Source organism: Anabrus simplex, chromosome 1 (assembly GCF_040414725.1).
Source record: "Anabrus simplex isolate iqAnaSimp1 chromosome 1, ASM4041472v1, whole genome shotgun sequence".
Taxonomy (NCBI): domain Eukaryota; kingdom Metazoa; phylum Arthropoda; class Insecta; order Orthoptera; family Tettigoniidae; genus Anabrus; species Anabrus simplex.
In genome coordinates, this window is record NC_090265.1 from 555,435,026 (window position 1) to 555,456,385 (window position 21,360).

General features: G+C 36.7%; 1 protein-coding gene across 1 annotated transcript in view; it reads left to right on the forward strand.

The window, feature by feature from the left end:
- The first annotated feature begins 1,025 nt into the window (after positions 1–1,025).
- LOC136869374 (hapless 2) overlaps positions 1,026–21,360 on the forward strand; it is a 216,952-nt gene continuing 196,617 nt past the window's right edge. The window contains exon 1 of the mRNA XM_067144842.2: positions 1,026–1,884. Coding sequence (XP_067000943.2) covers positions 1,088–1,884 — 797 coding nt within the window. The 5' untranslated portion in view covers positions 1,026–1,087. The remainder of the gene's footprint in view (positions 1,885–21,360) is intronic.

Sequence of the window (21,360 nt, forward strand, 5' to 3'; positions counted from 1 at the left end):
GAAAAACCTCTTTCCTCATTGCGTTTTAAAGACGAAATATCATTTCAAAAATAATACTGCAAATCGTCTTCATAATAGCTGTAGTGTAAACTCTGCAAATACCTACGGAAATGAATTAAGTAGGTGTAGACATGCGGATTGCTGTTACAAACCACCCACAAATTTTATTTGCCACTGCAAGAAGAAACTTAGGCGGAATACACTAGCTAAGAAGAAAAAGAAACCAATCTGCACTTGTCCTTGTAAATGTGCCTGTTCTTGCCCAGGTTCGGCAACGTTACGAGTCACTAAACTGAAATCCTCTCAATCACTAGAGAAATCAAGTTCTGACACTGAAAGTGAGGTTAAAGAACATGCCAATAAACTTTTGACTATGTTGCAGGAAAGCAATAGAGCGCAAGTTGGGCCACCCGATAATGGAAATACATACCAGTCGAAAGTAAAATACGGCCCTTATAACAGTAGCATCGGAAAAACTAAGGAGAAAAGTAATCAAGCAGTTGAGAATCAAAATAGTGGAAACAATCTTCCTCCTACTACTAATGCGAATATACAAGTAGCCACTAACATAATTCCAACAAATCAACAAAATAATAATGATAATGATAATAATGTTAATGACTTTAATAACCCTAGTGGAAACACAACTTACAACCAAAATAACAAGAATAGAAATTCTTCCCCAATGTCTTCTCAGAAGAAGATAAATCAACAAGAGAATATTAACGTTAAGACTGTTTCTCAAAAGGTAAACAGCGGAAGCAATTCTAATAAAACTAAAGTTCAGTCTGCAGACGTGGCAGATTCTCAGACTCCTTTGCCGGAGCAAGACAGTTCTGGAACTAATACAAACAAAATTCCCTCTCAGCCTACAAATATGAGGAAAGGAAGACCGAAAGGAGGCAATCATCAATCGTCTCTATCTGAGGGAGAATACTTTGAGAAAGACAAAGCTAATTTTATTCCTAATCTTCATGACCCTCCCCTATCTTCTTATGAAGGAGCTATATGCTCGTCGTCGATAAGTCGTGATCCAGCTTATAGTTCAGAAAATAAATTCCTCAAATTACTGTCTCGTGGAGCTGCAATGCCTCAAATTGTATTTCCCATAAAACAGTCATCTGCCATGAATAACTTCGTGAACGGTTTTCCAGTTATAATGAAACCACAATTGCTTGCATATCCTATTGATCCAATAACATTTCATCCAGGTTTATCTAATATCAGTCAAACTGGACTCAGTGAAGGCGAACAGGCTTTCTATAATTTGAGGAAAAAGAAATCCCCCAAAACAATACGGTCCTCAAAATCCGAGAGACCGCTGGATATTGTTGATTTGAATTCCTTACGGAATCGTAATAAAGAAGTCTACAATATATATCCACTTCATGGAATTCCAAATAGGAATGATTATCAGTATGTAGAATTGGGTGATATTTCTTCGTATTATGGGACGGACGACTATCTAAAATATGTTAAAAGGAAAGAGCGAAGCGAACGTAATAAAAAACGCACGAAGAGAGAGGTTATTTCAGAAGTTAAGGACAGTGCCGAATCAGAAGTCACTGTTAATTATGGAACAGTGGCGAGAGAAAAAATTAAAATCGGTGACATAAGTAATGAGCCGCGAATTGGACGAACTGTACCCAACATTGACAATAATTTCAAATTTAACACAAGAACAGGTGTCGATGTCAAGAGAGAGACATTTAACACCAAGGATATCAACTCGTGGATGAATACGTGCAGGTTGAAGAGGCAGGTTTTATCCAATGGATTGCAAGTTCGAGGGGGCCAAGACTGTGCAGACAGAAGTACTCCTCCAAACGCTGATCCCAGGACGTACCATGAAAGTGCCCATTGCCTCAGATTTAGTGATCTTTGGTAAGTGAAGTATACATTTATTTATATAACATAATATATTGCATATCTTCGTTCCGCCTGCGAAAACCGCTATGTGATAATGTTTTGAGAGAAATACTGACCCGCAACACATATCATTAAGAGCGAAAATGCTTTGAAGACACCTTAGACGACAGAACGTTACCTGCCAAAGTTCTAAGCTAAAATATTTCACAGAGCGGTTTTCGCAGGCGCAATGGCGATATGGATGTTAGATGATGATGATGATAAATACAACATATTTTTCTCCTATGTCTATATTTCCATCTGTAGCCGAACACAACTCTTCGTTTTGTGTCAAGCATAGTAGCTCGGAATCATTTGTAGGCACAAAAATAAGAGAAAAAGCTTACCAGTTTAAAGAAGATGGAATTGTTCATCATTTACAAATAAACATGCGCTACTTTGCGTGTCTCATCGTTCCCTACAATTCAGAATCCGTGATCCTTGAGTTTTCTAACAAACTGTGTGCACGTTTGATTGATCACTATGTCTGGGCGTGAGATATGGAGCCACCGACTCCTTTTGCATTTACTGCGCATCTCATAGTAGTATTATATTTCCACAAATTTTTCTCTTCTCTTACCTGGGGGATCGTAAGAAATATCGGGAAAACATAGTTTGAAAAGCAGTCTCATAATTTAATTTGTTACTTTGAACATATTCCCCAAATTTAACGGTCGGATTCAGTCTAAAAACGTCAATAATTATATTTTGTTTTGACATGAACAAGGTCACGCCCCCCTTCATGGCTTCATCACGACAGGAATGTAAATATATTTTTCATTTGAACAGGGCAAATTCAAAAAGGTTTTGTTGATAGATCCAAGAAGGCTGTGACAACATTGCTGTTTGGACAAATCGTACTTCAGCAGTAAACAAAGTGCTAAATGTGTTGTTATGAACAAGTTTTTGAAGTGAGCTTAGTAAGTGAGTGAATTAATTTTCAACATAATATACGTTTAGCTGATGTTAAAATGCACAAGTTTAATCCTCAAGATTTTATAAAGAAATGTCGCTATTTGCGAATTCAGAAGAAAAACACAAATATCGTGTGTAAGGAATCTACCAATAAGGTAATTCATCCGAACATTGTGGTAGAGCATCAAAGAAGAAACTTGGATATTTTACATCCTCTGACACCACTAAATGTAAGGTAAATAGTGGATACTACTACTACTAAAATGTTCTCTTTTGTTACGGTGAATGATATGCTCGGAGAAGGTGAGGGGTGTTGGCGGCCGTGGCCTATACTAGCAACTGTCCCGGCATTCGCCTTAGTGCAAGAGAATGGTAAACCACCGAAAACCATTCTCAAGAGAGCCGACGATTGGAGCCAGCCGTGAGGTCTCCCGAATACAGAGGCGTAGAGTCACGGGAGAGCCGTGGCCACCCCTCCTCTGCTCGGTTGGCCGGTCGGAGGGCAGAGCTGTTGGACCAAGGACCAGCCGTGGCCACTTGTGGGCCGAGACCCATTCTGTTTCCACCGACAAATAGTGGGTGTATACAGATTTAGAAATATTGTGTAATGTGAAATGTCCTTCTAGTACATGTGCTAACTAACTTATGGCAAAAGTAATACCAGAAATACAGGTATGACCTATATTAGTTATTTTGTTTAGGTAAACCACATGTCAAATTATCTTATTTCCCGTAAATTACATTCTTTTATAAATAAGGAACATTTTCACTTAATTTTAGAGCTATTGTTCTGAAATTTATTACAGTTAATTTAAGCTTCATTTTATAATTCTATAAACAGCTTTTTCCAGATATGTTTTGAAAGGAGATATGGATTCACGTATATACAGTATGTAAAAACCATGATCATTTTTAATTACTATCAAAATTAAAAATACGTATATTGTTTTACAGAGTTCTTCATTTGCCTTCATAGTCATTGTAAAAGAGTCATGCTCACAGGTTTTTGAGAAAATATTACTTATGTCATTGCAGAATTTTAACATAAACATAACATAAATTTGCATAAATTAAAAAATATGCATACTTTACTTTCGTAGCAGTAGGACATATTTTTCTAATAAATGTTCATGTGCAAGCAAAGTTTGGTGAAGTTATCTATGAAAAGGGCCAAGTTTGACCGTAGATCTTTTAAACTACTCTATTATTGCGTGCATCTCTCCTTAATATCGCATTAATATGTAAAGGTTTCCGGCAACAATGAAAAGGGATAGGATCAAGACTGGAAAGGTAGCTACCGTAGCCCTAATTAAGAAATCCTCATAGTGGCTTATGTTGGGGTTCGAACCCACCGTCTCTAGAATACAACCTTAAACGTATGTTGATGTGCATGCTGGTATACAATACAAGTTTAATAGCTTCGATCATGTGCTAAAAACCTTCTTCATGAAGTTCTACAAACGTTTCAGTTAATTGAAAGGCAACAAATAGAACGTGTCATTTTATTCATAAAGCAGTTGGTGTGCTGGTGTGGGTGGGGGTGGGGAAGAGAACAACCCACCTTTAAAAATTGCCATAATATATGCTACATTTTTTATTCTGAGTCACTGCTAATTTCCATTTCATTCCTTTTTTTTCGACTGACAATTATTCTGTAGTATATGCTTTCTTTTCTTTTAATCTTGCCATTCCATCAGTGAGTTTTTAGATTCCGACATTATGCGCACCAGTATGTCACCACCATCTCCTGAATAATAAGTGAACTACTTCTGTTTTTCGGATGTTTTCTATCGATATACAGCTCTGCCCACCGATGAAGAAAGGGAGGCTCTGGCTACTGATAAATTCAACAGTCTAGGCTTACTATATAATAGAAGGTCCTGACGTACCGATACCGATATTGTGTAGAAGGAATACTGACTGTGGGGTGATTGGGGATTTAACTATGGAGTGGGTATGAGGGAAACTGGGAGTGAGATTTATAGATTCTAACGGTTGGACAGGAGATACTGTCTCCCCTCAGATGGCCTTCACTTGAACCGTACTGTTACGTATTAGTTAGTGGGAGGGATTGTTTTAGAAAGGTTATAGAGTGGTACATTTAGGGAATATTGTGCACTAGGGAGCGGTGATGAGAATATAGGAAGCCGGAAGCCAAGTAGGGATCATATAAAGTTGTTAGGGTTAAACTGTAGTATTGTAAACGAAGGAATATAATTAATTTAACTGATATGTATTTACCAGATATTGTAACAGGAGTCCGGCACCATGGCTAAATGGTTAGCGTGCTGGGCTTTGGTCACAGGGGTCTCGGGTTCGATTTCCGGCATAGTCGGGAATTTTAACCATAATTGGTTAATTTCGCTGGCACGGAGGCTGGGTGTATGTGTCTTCTTCATCATTATTTCGTCCTCATAACGACGCGCAGGTCGCCTGCGGACGTCAAATCAAAAGACCTGCATCTGGCGAGCCGAACTTATCCTTGAACACTCCCGGCACTAAAAGCCATTCGACATTTCATTTCATTTTCTAAGAGGAGTTAAATCATGGCTGAGAAATTATATCGTGGATGCGGAAATTTTCTCATGGAACTGGAGTGTTTATCGTAGAAACAGGCTACGAACGACAGAAGGGGTAGTGTTCACACTGCTGTAAGAAGAATTTGTAAGATACGAAAAAGCTTTGGATCAGAAACACGAAATTCTATGTGTAAGGCTCATATCTAAAGATAATGGGCAACTTTGGGGTGTTCAGACCTGGAAGAGGTGAAGCAGATGCGGAATTATTGGAAAAGATATTGGCGGGGAATGACACAGAAAGGAACGTGATTGTAGCGTGTGATCTCCCTTTACCAATATATATTGACTGGGAAAAAATGGTAAGTTAATCTAGGAAGGACGACTGAATCAGAAAGTGATAGAACCAACTAGATGGAACGTGTCTAGACGTAGTGGTGATAAAAACAGGTGAGCTCTATATAGACACTGAAGTGATAGATGGTCTAAGTGATGGTGAAGCTGTGTCTGTCGAAGTTAAAAATAAATGCGATTGGAAAGAAGATTTAAAAAGTAGGACGATTAGGCAATATAAAGTCGTTGATAAAAGAGGCATGGGAATTTTAGGAAAAGTAAATATGATAGGTGGAAAATGGTAAATTAAACTGTAAACGACCTTTGGGATGGGTTTAAAGTAATTGTTGAGGAGAGTGAAAACAGTTATGTGCATTTAAACGTCGTAAGGAATTGTAAAGACCCACTATGTCATAACAGAGAAATAAAGAGTGAAGGAGGTGTACGTTAGAAAAAACAGAGTTAGGAATTGTTACGGAAGTAAGGAGAGCCTGAAGGAACATACCAGGAAATTGAATATAGCAACAAAAAATCAGTTAAGGATAACATGATGGCAAACATAATTAGCATTCATGTGAAATTTAGAAAACAAACGGAAGGATATTTATAGGTAGCCCTACTTCAAGGTAGAAAAAGACCCGAAGAAGGACATAGCAGTGATCATTAATAAACAAGGTGTGTGTGTGTGTATGTGTGTGTGTGTGTGTATGTATGTATGTATGTATGTGTGTGTGTGTGTGTGTGTGTGTGTGTGTGTGTGTGTGTGTGTGTGTGTGTGTGTGTGTGTGTGTGATGCCCAACCATATCTACGGCATGAAGAGAGCTTGAATTTTGAACATAGGCAGATGGAAGGGGATCCAAATGAACCTCAAAGTCGGATTTTCAATTCTCGCGTTTGTTGGTGAGTTATGAACAAAAACCGGCAGAAAAAGTTTGTTAGGATATGACGATCCATCGTGATGTCACAAGGATGAAATGCCTAGATTCACTGTCACAAGGCAATGTACATAAGACAGGTAATACAAGTCAAGAAGCCATTTTAACTCCATGACGTAGGAAGCCATTTTCTGTATCTGGCACAGGGAGCCATGTTCAGTCCGTAATATCAGGAAATGTTCGTCCGTGTGCATGTTGCGATGCCCAGCGAAATCTACGGCACGCAAAGATCTGAAATTTATAACATAAGCGTATCCTTAGATACGGTGCAACGGTTCAAATACCGTTAGAAACATTCCTCTGTATCATTATTATTATTATTATTATTACTATTATTATTATTTGTATTATTATTTATCTGTACTGTTATTATTACTATTATTGTAGCTATTATTATTATTTTTCAGTCAATTATATCATCTTATTTCTATATTTCTTAATTAAATATCGCTTGTTTAATTTAATTGCATTTATTATGTAATGCATGTGTGTGTTAGCATTAAGATTATTTATACACAGGTTTGCTGCTTTATATAGTATATGTATTTACTTGTGAAACTACTGTTAAGACATTGCAATACTGTTACAGTAACTGTTGAGTCATCGCTCTGTCATTGTATGCATTTAAAATATGAGATAATTTAGGGAGTTTCTAGTTTGCCTCAGGCTATTTAAACACAATCTGTAATACTTTGGATCTGGGTTGGAGTAATGGCATGGACTATTTTAGCTGTGACGTGCGTGTTATATCATGTGACAACTAGTATCTATATAAAGAGCAGTATCCTACAGCGGTTTGTCAGACGGATGGTGAATAGTGAGGTAGTCAGTTGGATGGACAGCCTCGAACGATGAAGTGTTGTAGTCAGTTGGAAGGAGTCTTGGTCAGTGGAGAATGAGGCTACAGTTAGTCAGTCAGTCAGCTGGAGGTAGAGCAGTGACATGGATACGTAGTCGCCAGTGACCAGATGGATTATGCTTGGAGTGAAATTAATGAAATGGCGTATGGCTTTTAGTGCCGGGAGTGTCCGAGGACATGTTCGGCTCGCCAGGTGCAGGTCTTTTGATTTGACTCCCGTAGGCAACCTGCGCGTCGTGATGAAGGTGAAATGATGATGGAGACGACACATACACCCAGCCTCCGTGCCAGCGAAATTAACCAATTAAGGTTAAAATTCCCGACCCTACCGGTAATCGAACCCGGGACCCCTGTGACCAAAGGTCAGCACGCTAACCATTTAGCCGGACATGTTTGGAGTGTGTTTCGTGTATCTGTTCGTTCGAGTTCTTGTGTCAGTTCGGTGACAGCCGAATATTAAGTCGTCGTAATGCAGACTAACAGTTATCAGTGAATTAATTGTAAAGTGTGATTATATTTTCAAGCCATTCTATATCTCGTTTGTGAAACTAAAAGGATACTTCACCAAAGTAAGTCTGAGATTCCTACATCTGATACCAACTGAAAGGAATAACTCATAATAACACTCAAAGTGTTCAAGGCACTGTTAAGTGAAACAGTGAGGGATAAATTTCTTGCACAACTTTTAAATATCCGGTCAAGAGGATTTCAAATTTAATGCCTAGCGTTTCTTTCAATTGTAATTTCAGAGTTTTATATTATCATCTGAATTACCGCAGCAAATCTTGCCATTTAAATTATAAATATACATTTTGTTTAGTATCAAATGCAATGAATTGTTTTATTTCACTGGTAGATCAGATAACCTCAAATTTTAGTTGGGAAACCAAACGACAATGTCCTTTTCCCAGAACCTATATGTTATACTGTCAAAGTAAGCGTATTACCCTACACCTAGAGATGTTCAGGATTCTCATTCTATTACTGTTACTTTTATTTGTAGCCGGTGCTCATCAACAATTGTATGTGTAAGTAATCAGGGAAGTACTGAGACTACATAGTGCGACGATTGAGTATTTTATTTCATGAATATTTTAATTCGGTTACATTTTAAATTAGTGAGCAAGCACAAAGTGTCACCCACAACGTGGAGCACGAAAAATTCAGAACTTATTCTTAATGACAAAATACCACAGGTTAATTTTGGGAAGATTATGCACATCTAAGCCAAGGGAATTTTAGCCGGCAAATGTGAGGAGTATAATTTTTTGTTACATATTTGTATTTTGGGGGCATGTCAAGGGATTTTAAAAGGGAAATCAATTTGAGATCGCGTACTATTATTACCGAACCAAAGATGGACAAGGAAGACAATAGCAAGTCACCTACCGATGAGGCTATTGTTTCTGCGAAGATGCAAGGTGAGGTTGAGAATAGGGAGCTGGTGAACACGTTGGAAGGTTCTGAGGTAATTCAGGAAAGTGCAGATGTTGAGAAGCACACTGAAACTCAAAAGGAAGTCCCAGGGGGATGAACCAAGATCTTTTTAATTTGCTCATATCCAGAATGACCGAGCTCAGCGAAAATAGTAATAAACAAATTAACTCTATAAGTAAACAGGTTAACAGCAAAATAGAAGTGATTGGTAGCTGTAGCAAAATGAAAGAACTGATTGGTAGTAGTAACAGTACGACCAATAATAAAATAGATAGGTTATGTGAATCACTAAATTCCAGAATAGGTACTAAGATATTAGAAGTAAATGATCAAATATCTAAGTTAGAAAATAAGTTAGATAAAGGAATGTTGAAATTAGAAGTGAAATGAAGTTGAGTCGGAGCTATCTTCATACTCAGATCCAGCATTCAAGGGAACATGTACAGAGAATAGTAACAATATCGTAAAGTTAAGTAATAAGATTTCTAGTAATCGGGAAGAAATTCACGAGATCGTAGAGAAAAGATTCGACAAGATCCATAATGCAGTTGTGCAAGATACGGGGAAATGTGTCAGTATAGTTGAACGGGTGGAAATGAAGCTTGGTCGGGTCAGTAAGCTACAGAACAGAGAGGAAACTTTGGCACAGAAGGTGACAAAGAAAGAAGAAAAATTACCGGAAGAATTGAGAATAATAAAAGCGAATGTTGAGAGAGTAGTGGAAGAAAAGTTTTGAATTACCAGAGAGTACTACGGCAAGAATTTAGAGGTCAGACGGCAAGAGAAGTGGTAGTAACGAGTGCTTTGTTCAGCAGGGACCAAGATTTGCCTAGGTTTTCTGGAAAAGAGTTTAATCCTATGGAATTTGTAAAACTAATTGAGAAAAGATTTGCAAGTAAGTTGAGGGATAATATTATCTAATGGGAATACGTGTTGGAGATCTCGTCAAATATTGTTATCGATGAAGGTAAAACATGGTTTCAAGTTACCAGAATGAAAATCTACAGCCTGTTTCCAGTCATTCGACTGGGTCAGGAATGGAATGAATGAAGCCCCATCTAGCGGCGAGGATGGGAATTGTGCCGGCTGCCGAAGCCTGTCGCACTCCTCTGGAAGTGTATCAGAATAAGATGTCTAATTTAGGAGAATTTAAAGGGAAGTTCATTGACAAGTTTTGGGATGAAAAGGTACAAGGTCGCGAGAGAGGCATTATGCTTGGTAAAAATAGAAGAGTATAGGGAGGGGGAAACCTGTTAGATAATTATCAGAGGAGAGATAGTTATTATGATCAGCAGAGGACTAATAGAAATTTCAATGGTGATAGGGGTCAGCAGAGTTATCAGAGACAATCCGAAGATGGGAAGCGTGAGAATTTGAGTTATCAGCGATATAATGATAGGCAGCATATGAATGGTTTTAATAGTTTAATCTTGGTCCAAGCTAGTCACTCTCTTGCTATAACCCTAATTAATATTACACAAACATGTATTATTTCGATAACAGTGGGGATAATATCATCTTCTTTTGGGATCGGATAAAGTATGTCACGTGGACAGGCCGAAGGTAGAAGTTGAACAGGTAAGTAGTATGAATAATTGTGTAGTACCAATAGATATGAAGACAATGTGATTGTGGCCTAAGTAATGTTAAGTGAGGTATTTTAAGTAATGACGAAGTCATAGTTAATAAAATAATTAATGGTAGTAATAGGTTAGAAGTAAGAAATGATCTATTAAGATATCTACGTCAAGAAGGGCAAAATTGGACGAATTCAGTTCGGGTGACAAGGTGCTACTAAGAGTTCCATTTCTATCATCAGCCGAGACAGAAAATATGTATAAATTATTTCTTATGTATCAGGGGTATTTCACGATTGTGAACCGTAACAGGAAGTGTGCATATTCCTTACAAGATCTGGAAGGGATAATTGTCGGTACTTATAACATCAGAAATTTAAAGAAGTACGTTACGTGAGATTTGTTGAAATATTAGCAAGATGATTGATTTTTGTAATAAGCTGGCAAAATAAATGTAGCTTCTGTCAGTTTGCGAATGAATCAAGTGTCGTATTGATGCACTGAACTCCAGTACATGGAAAAATAAGTGGTATATTGTTGTGAATTGAATGAGACAGAGAGAACGGGCAATGTGCGAGAAAAGTTCTCATATAAGTGATATTTAATAAAATGTATTGATATGTTGAACAAAAAGAATGTTGTATATTAATTTAAAATTATTTGTGTGCGTTAATTTCAGTGCTATATTGTTATGAATTGTGTGATAAGGACAGAACGGGACACTAGCGGTCATTTATTATGACAGTGTGCGAGAAAAGTTCTCATATAAGTGATATTTAATAAAATGTTTTGATATGTTAAAAATTGTTGTATACTCATTTAAAAGTGTTTGTAGGTGTCAATGTCAGTGTTATACTAAGTTGTTTATAAATGAATCGACTCATTGTTGTATATCGATTTATTTATGAGGGAGGCGAATTGTAACGGTTCAAATCATGTTACAAGCATTCCTCTGTATTATTATTATTATTATTATTATTATTATTATTAGTGTTATAATTTATCTGTATTATTATTACTATTATTGTAACTATTCTTATTGTTTTAGTCAATTATATAATCTTATTTCGATATTTATTGGTTAAATATCGCTTGTTTAATTTTATTGCATTTATTATGTAATATATGTGAGTGTTAGCGTTAAGATTATTTATACACAAATTTGCTGCTTTATATAAAATATGCATTTATTTGTGAAACTACTTTCAAGACATTGCAACATATGCTGCAATACTGTTACAGTAACTGCCGGGTCATCACTCTGTAATTGTATGCATTCAGAAGTATGAGATAATTTAGGGAGTTTCTAGTTTGCCTCAGGCTATTTAAACACAATCTGTAATACTTTGGAGCTGGGTTGGAGTGATGCCATGGATTATTTTAGCTGTGACGTGCGTGTTATACAATGTGACAACTAGTGTCTATATAAAGAGCAGTATCCTTTCGCGGTTAGTCAGTGAGGTAGTCAGTTGGATAGACAGTCTCGAACGATGAAGTGTTGTAGTCAGTTGGAAGGAGTCTTTGTCGTTGGAGAGTGAGGCCATAGTTTGTCAGTCAGTCAGCTGGAGGTAGAGCAGTGACATGGATACGTACTCGTCAGTGACCAGATGGATTATATTTGACGTGTGTTTGGTATACCTGTTCTGTCGAGTTCTTGGGTCTCTCAGTCAGAAAACAGGAGGTATCCAATTGTAGAATCTTCGTGTGGCTGACTTTGCTGTATTGAGGCGTTTAACTAAAAATTTTATCACGGGGGAATGTGGCAGGGTGGCTTTATGGCTATTACTTGTGGCTAAATAAGAGAAGAATTACAAACAACTTGTGGAATTTTATTTAACAAATCAATAAAATAACATTCTTCTTGATTGATAGTGGCTTGAATTTACAAACATTTCCGAAAGTCTCACTTTGTTGAATTTTACAATGTTCATTAATTTATCGAGATGGGCATGGTTCCTTCTCCACAGATTTCCCAAATAGCTCGTATTGTACAGGTTTCACGACTCATTGACGTGCAAATTAACTGAAATAGGATCAAAATAATCTCAATTAATTGAAGTTGGGACAATATTTCGACAAAATGTGGTTTAAACTGTCCTCATGGACTAAAATTTCAGCTTACAAAGTTGTAGTATCTGAATTATTCTCTTCCTGGAGATAAATAAAAATTAAAATATTCCTAACTGCGTTTAAATCTTATTCACATTCATCTGAGAATAATAATACTTTCCAATTCTTTCTTAGGAATGAATCTAATATAATCATGTGCTTCAAATTCTATCACCAATCATTTTCTATACAAAATTTACATAAATTTAATCACTCCTTCCCGTTTACAAATTTTTTAACCTATTCAACATTATTTACAATCAACATTCTCATTTTCTAAAAGAAGTGAAGCTTTCAATTACTTATATTTTAATTTTAATTGATTAATTAATTAATTGATCATCAGTGCTTAATTATTCACAAAAAATGACTTAGGATTCCTTTTAATTTTAATCCTTGAATTAATAGGAAAAAATTCATAAATTAATCAATCATGGATTAATTATCATCGCTTAGACTTAATAAATATATCTCTGATTTTTAGGTTGCTAGATTGAGAAATTGATTTATAGCGCTCAATGATTATTAGGCGTTATTTAACCCTAATATGATTTATAGAAGTCATTTCCAGCATTTTCTATTACTCATTATTCATTTGCACTTCGACTTTTCCAATGTGATACTACCATTGGATTCTGACATTTAGAAAATTATCTTCCATTGGATTCTGACAATATTCGAAAATTTATTTTGCAATGGTTAACTTTTATCTATTAAAATATAATCTATCTTTGTTTAAGAAATTATCACTTCATAAAAATTCCTATTAGAAAGTATTTAAATTATGTTGTCGAATAGAGTACCTGTACTGCCCTAATTGCTTTCAGTAAATGCTATAATTTCAACAGGACCTGACCTTCCACTACGTTCAGAACGTGAGAAGTCCAGAAATACCTTTATGGATAACATATGGCTAAAAATGTACTCTAACAGTAATACATCAATCTACGACACACACACTCAAGTACAAGTTCACCTTAGGATGTGCTACACGGTATTAGTTAATGGCAGTGTTTTTGTCGTATTTTACACGTAGCCAGCATCATAGATGACCTTAAATAACATTAAACATAAATTAATAATCTCAATTTTATGGTTTGGTGATTGAATGGTTAGAAAATCACTTCCATGGACTATCATATATCTATCAGAATATTGTCACCTTAGAAACTTGATCTGAAGAAATATTACTACAAATCTACACTGAAATTTACCTCCACATAATTAGGATTAATAGTTATCTGAATGATCATTAAACGTCAAATAAGCCAGCGGTTTCTCTCATCCGCAACACGTGCTCGAATAAATATCTTTCACAGGAACAATCTGCTCTAGATTCAATAACATGGTTAACTGATATACCGTATATTCCAACAGTTTGAATCGAACTCCTTTCGATTAATTAGCAAGTCTCAAACACTTCACTAATTTAATTGCTCAGCAAGAATGTTTACTTCAAGCTATTTCCGATCCTCATTTTCACTTATCTCATAATAATAATAATAATAATAATAATAATACTTCAGTGATTATTATTCTCAACTAATAGATTGTTATCAGAATAACATGTCCTATCACTTGGAATTAGTTTGTGAAAAAATAGTTCTACCATCAGATTCATCTCAACGCGTGGTTAGATGCAGTTAATTCAAAAATGATTTAAATGAATAATTAATTGTCGTTGTAATTATTACTATAATGATTATTATGTGCCAGAATATGAAAAATGAGTGAAATTTGAAGATTGTACTTGCATTATTTTGCTAAAATAGACTGAAGCACACTTGCAACTAATCAACCAACACCTGATAAAGATTGAAGAAAAGATGCCAATTCTACGTAAAATTGGCTAGAAATATCTACTTCAAAGAGAAAGTCATATTCTAATCTATAGATATGAAAGATTGATTACATGAATTGGTACTTAATTTGCTCTGATGATCGTCGATTCCCTGTGCTATACCTGCATTATGCTGGATGTCCGGGGTTCCATGGTCGGTCATGAAGGTTCACCGCCATGGCTTCGTCTCCTCGGTTTACCTGACCCGCTTTGTATAAAGATAAGGTAAATCCAATATATATATTTCGTTGTTCGTCTCACGCTGCATTGGAGAAACGATGGCTGATGTCCTCTTGTTTTTCTCATGCGGAGAGCTGAAACTAAGGTCAAGCCTTAAAATTTCTGTTCCCTTGCACACATCTCAAGATAAAGAGAAGCAGGATGATGATTTATTTTATTTATTTCGTATGGCAAAACAAGGATACATTATAAATAGAAATACATATAAATACATATTTCTTAAATAAGTATGTAATTTACAGGTCAGCATTCAAAACTTAATGTCCAGACTTTTCAGCCAGTCCACTGCTTCTGTAGAGGCACTATGTAATTCTTGAACAGATCCATTGAATCTTCTTTTTGGGCAGTCCATAACAACGTGCTGGATGGTCTGAGGCACATTATCACAGTCGCAGAATGGGTCTTCAGATTTTTCCCACCTGTGAAGCCAGAATTTACACCTTCCATGGTTTGTTCTGACTCTTACTTTCTCGGTAAGTTGAAACTAGGAGGAGCTCTGCAAGGATGGTGGATTAAACCCAGATGGTCAGGATTTGAAGAGGTCCATTCTTTACTCCAGATCTCATCAGCATCAAAATGTGTTTCCAGGAGCTTCTCGCCTAACTTCCATGATGGGTTTTCTGGACTTAAATCTCTTTGGTTTCTGAGGATTGCAGTCCTGATGTAAGGGCAGTTGAGGATGATGATGATGGAGAAGATGATTTCAACGTTTCTTTACCATCAGAGCTTTTTAATTCTATTTCATTTTCTAAGCAAGAAGCAATATAGTATAAAATAATATTTCAACGTCTCTTTACTATCAAAGCAAGTTCAGTTTTCCCTACAAACGTCATCGTAGAAGCACGTACTACATTCAAACAAATTCTACAGTTTCCTAAACATTAACTGTCTGCGTGTAGACACAAAGTTATCAGCAAGTTTCTGTTACCCTATGTAGTTGCAAGATAATGTAAAGACCCTTACCTACTCGTAGAAGGCCTGCAACTGCTAAGAGCGTATCAAGATTCTTGTTACACTGAGTTTAAAGCAGACATTTTAGATTTAGGAAATAAATTACGTCATGCGGGTATTATTGAGTAATAGTTCTTCAAAGTGAAGACCTTAACTTAAGCTATCTCTCTTACAGTACCCTAAATACTTTCATATTATCTTACCCCTACTCCTAAGCCTTTTTATATGCCATAGACTATATGCCTTTTCTGGTGAGATCTAGTGTTTACAATACACTATGTCTTCTAGTATAGGCTAGAGCAATTTGTACTTTCATTGATCTGTCTCAGTCTTATCCTTGGCGTTGACAATATGAAATGACTGATGTATGAGCGATGCTAGTAATGCCATTCTTACGCAGCCAGTCCTTGCTATGAATGGTGTGGGAAGGTTACTCATAGAGGCGGTTGGTGCATACATTTCAGTGGGCTTGGCAGACTGATATGTGAGAGCATCTTTTGACTCGGTGAGAAAAGCAACGGAAAACTACCTCACTCCTCATTTCCATCTTCAGTGATGCCTAGGCCATCTATGACAGTTAATGGTGGAACTGTTGAGGATCCAACCAGCCTTTGGGCTGAGGACTGAACATAGATAGTAGACTATAATGTTGCAGACCCTTTAATACCCTGCTCCCCTCAGGATGTTAACTCCGTCTCTAGCTGTAGAGCTGGTCTCCAGTCCGGATAAAAGAAGAGAAACATCCTAAATAGTAGACTAGCTGAAATTGTTGTTTAGGGGAAGTTTCAATACGCCATTCTCGTATAAATGCATTTGTAGTGGTTCTATAAAAATACATCATAACGAAAGTAACAGAAATTAAATGTCTAGCCATTTTTGACTTAACATGGTCTTCTGTACAGGCTATTTTTTAAAATGCTATTTGTTCGGAGCGGTCTAAAATATGGTCCACTCGTAGCGGTCCTGTACCCTCCTTTAACCTATATGTCTCCTTTAGCTTTATATCCATTACTTAAGCCGGAGATTGAACTAGAGTGCCTGATAGTAAAAGAATTAGCTAAAGCGTACAAGAATCGAACTTGAGCTAGAGTTAGTATTATTATAAGAGAATTATAAATTTGGTTATTTTCTATGTACCCCTATCCTATATTTTGAAAATGTAGGATTAAACAGTAGAAAAATTATGTGAAGATATAAAGTAGATAAACCGAAACATTTTAAGCTAAAGAACAATTTCCTACGACTGCTACTTTCGAAGCTACTACATGTTAAAATTAAGGGATGTTTTCATTTCCAAATTATTTTTTACTCTAAAAATAATTAAAAGTATCATCCCAGGGATTTTAACCTTAAAAGTCATTTTGCTCTGAAAACTTAAACAGTCTGGGATGAATTAATATATATATATCACCTGTTAGAGGATAATAATTGATTAATTTTAAGCTAATATTCAGTTTTCTAGGACCATCTATTTGAAAGACACTGGTATTGAGTTTTAAGTTAATGGTTGTTTACACCCCAACCTATGTTTTACTCTAAACGTCATTTAAAGTATCAGCCGAGACTTCTTTAACGTTAGATGCCATTTTTACTCCGAAAAGAAACATTCTGAGGGAGAGTTCGATATATATATATATATATATATATAAGTTAAGGGTTGTTTTCACCCCCCACCCCCACCCCTCCTATTTTTACTCTAGACGTCATTTAAAGTATCATCCGAGATTTTTAACATTAGAAGTCATTTTTACCTTAAAATTTAGAAAAGAAACAGTCTGGGGTGAGTTGCAGGATAATTTTTGATAAAATTTAAGTTAAAATCAGTTTTCTAGGACCATCGGTTTGAGAGATATTGAATTTTTAACACAAGTACATTTTAAGATACCACTATAGTTACTACGTAATACAGGTTATCAAACAAATTCTACATAAGAGTACACTGGGCTGATGACCGCGATGTTACAAAGCTCCTAAGCAATCAGCAACAACAACTTAAAAGAACAGTTTATTAATGACACAAATAGTTCACAAAACACACTACTACAGTTATTAACGTAACACAGACTCTCGAACAAATTCTACTTACATATAAGTATGTATGACCTGGATGTTACAAAGCTCATAATGAATAATGAATAAACAACAACAACTGAAAAGAACGGTTCGTTAACGGGAGAGTATGAAACACATATTTAACACAAAAAATGCGTTTAGTTACCCTGTAGATTGAAGCCTGCGAGCTAGCGTAGGGAAGGGCAGCCCGGTGAAAAGGAGGAGGCTCCAGTAAGCTTAGGGTTGAACCCGAGCCTGCACAAGCCCAGAGCCATCTACAATTAAAGCCGGAAGGTATGCTCGGCAACGCTGTATCTATCTGTCAAGCGGAGGCCGAGAGAAAAGGGGGCGTGTCCGACTTTGAATTGACTTCAATGATATTCAGCGCACTTAGACCAACATGATGGTTATGAAAAATATACACACTGTGAAAAATGACACTAAATCAAGAAATGCACTCAGTAAAGTTAGAAATACACATTTTACATGCATAAAAACAAAACCCTTTAAAGAACAGTACTCACAAGCTCAATATTTATGGAGTGTTGACAGCTTCCTTCGTTTACTGATTTTATCATCACTGCTGGCATGACTCTTGTTCTTAATCTGCTTTCTATAATTATTCAACATGACGTTGCAAAATGTGGACAATAAACAGTCTATTAGACTATTATTGTCATGCCCACAGTTACCCTGTTCAAACCAGAACTGTTGATTTTCATCTCTCCCTAAAGCAGCTCTGGATAGAGAGAAGAGAACTTCTTTGTGATTTCCACAATGCAGGTAGTCTTCCTTGTAGTCTTCAGACACCAACAAGGTAAACATTCCTGTCACTGTTACACAGACACACACAACACAATCTGATGGCACCACTAACCCACCTCTCTGAAGTTCTTCAAAATAGGGGTCATCTGTTTCATTGCACTGCAGGAGACCTAAACATGTGTCACAGCTTATCCTTTTGGATATTGCCCTTACTGCATACCCAGAAATGTATATTACACCTGACATCTCAAAATGCCCATCAGAAATGACATTTCTAACTGGCTACAGTCAAACTTCCATTTAAAAAGAAGTTAAAGAGATTACACGGTAATAGTTAACAGTCGTATTGTTATTGATTATTGTCGCTCCTCATATTCAAATATTGCATTGTTGGCTACAGTCGTGAACAAAGGGTGTAGTGTAGTCAAGTAAATATAAATAAAAATCAGCTGACCTTGTATTCCATTCATTTGTACTTCTGAGTAGGTAGTTAGTATCCGTAATTTATATTTCGCTCCCTCGATCTTTCAGTATTTATGAGCGGTTAGCTAATAATAATAAAGTTCATATATCCCAGTAATTGCAGTTAAAGTCCCTGGAGTAGTACTAGTAGTAGTAGTTTTGATAGAAATATTTGAGAAATTATTGTAGACAACCTCGTATTTTTCAGTAGGCCTAATTAAGGACACTTTTTATTTCTCCGTCCCGTGGAGTAGGGAAAATAATAGTAATCCACCAGCTGTAATAATCACATAACCACATTTCAGTAGAATTGTAGTGAAGATAAGGTATAATATATTAGATAGTATCTTGCCAGTTATATTCGTGTTTTTCTTCGTGTACGGCAATCCTTTTGATACTTAAGCATTTAACCAAACGCAGTGTAGTGTAGTGTAGATACATTGTAGTATAGATACAGTACATTTAGATAGTGCCGTATCTTGCGTGCTATATTCGTGTTATCTTTCGTGTATATCTATTAGACCGTAATACTAATAATAATTTGTCTAAGCATTTAGCTTCGTTGGTAATCTTTGAGTACAGTAGTTCTTGCAAATTTCATTTCTGTTGTGCTTAGTAGTGACATACGATACGGTACCGGTATCGTAATTAGGATACGTCTGAAAGTAGTTTAAAAATTACTGTAGTGTATTGTACAGTAGTATACGAGTAATATCCTATTAGAATTTAGTGTGCTCATTTTATTATTGTAAAATATTTGTGTAGTACTGGTGTGGTAAGAGGTATCCGTAGAAACTCTTACTAAAATATTGTTGAAATTAGGATAGGCTTAATTGCAGTTTGGAATTGTGTAGTTCTTGTGTATTACTTTCGATATTCAGTAATTAACAGCAGCTTTTATCCTGTTAGGGGTTGTAGGATAAAAAAATTAAAAAAAAAATAATAGAGCACGACTAAGTAGTATTGTAGTGTAGTCGTATATTAATTACCTTATTGTTGTGTACTATCCCAGACAATATATCCCTCCGTTCATTTATTTTTTTGCAAATAAGTTATTTTATTTTCTTAATTTAAAATTTCCCCCCCGTAAAGAATGGCTAAGGAGCGCGAGTGTACTTATTGTGGGTGTGGTGAGGCATTGAGGGGTATGAGGGAGGAGTTGGAAAGTTTGAGGGAGATAATTAGGATTCTCACAGAAGACGGGAAGGAAGATAGGACTCCCTCAAACAATGTACAGGTTACAGTAGGTGTACAAGAGGGAGGGGAAGGCAAGGGAGGAGTTGTAGAAGACAGGTGGTCTAATGTTCTAAGGGGAAGGAGATTGCAGGCCAAGGGCTCTATTCAGGATCAGAATTCAGGACAGGTGTCTGTGCGAAATCGGTACGAGTCACTCCAGGTAGAACAACAGAGGGAAGATGAGGGACAGGGAACTGTTGCTGAGATGCGTGGAAGTAGGAGGAAGGGAAAAGGTAGGAAAGGGAAATGTAGAATAGAGGATAGGAAAAGACAGGTGGAACGGGGTCATGGGAAGGAAAAAAGGGAGGAGGAAGTAGCTTCTGCAGCTATCAGGAAAGATAGGGCTGACCAGGAGGGGAGGGGATCAAATGAGGTGGGTAGGGTTGAGGCTCTGGTCATGGGGGATTCCATCGTTAGACACGTGGGGAAAGTGTGTGGAGGAAAGGGAACCAGGGTAGAATGTTATCCAGGAATTAGGTTGAGGCAGATGTTGAGGAAAGTAGAAGAGAGGGAGGAGGGGAAGGAGAAGGTGGTAGTGTTTCACGTTGGTACCAAAAACGTAAGGCAAGCTGATATAAGTACCAACATAGTTGGAGATGTGTGGGATCTGGTAAATGCAGCACGGGTGAAGTTTAAGAAAGCGGAGATTGTTATTAGTGGAATACTGTGTAGGAGGGATACTGACTGGAGGGTGATTGGGGATTTAAATGAGACTATGGAGTGGGTATGTGGGAAACTGGGAGTGAAATTTCTAGATCCTAATGGGTGGGTAGGAGAAAGGGATCTGCGCTCGGATGGCCTTCATTTAAACCGCAGTGGTACGTATAAGTTAGGAAATTTGTTTGGAAGGGTAATAGGGAGGTACATTCAGGGAAACGGGATGGCCTAGGGAGCGGTGATAAGGGAACAGGGAACTGGAAATCAAGTAAGGATGACATAAAATTGTTAGTGTTGAACTGTAGAAGTATTGTAAAGAAAGGAATAGAATTAAGTAATTTAATAGATATATATTTACCAGATATTGTAATAGGAGTTGAATCATGGCTGAGAAATGATATAATGGATGCAGAAATTTTCTCACGGCACTGGAGTGTGTATCGTAGAGATAGGATAGGAAAGGTGGGAGGGGGAGTTTTCATTCTGGTGAAAGAAGAATTTGTAAGCTACGAAAAAGTTAAAGTTAAAGATGAGACACATGAAATTCTAGGTGTAAGGCTCATTTCT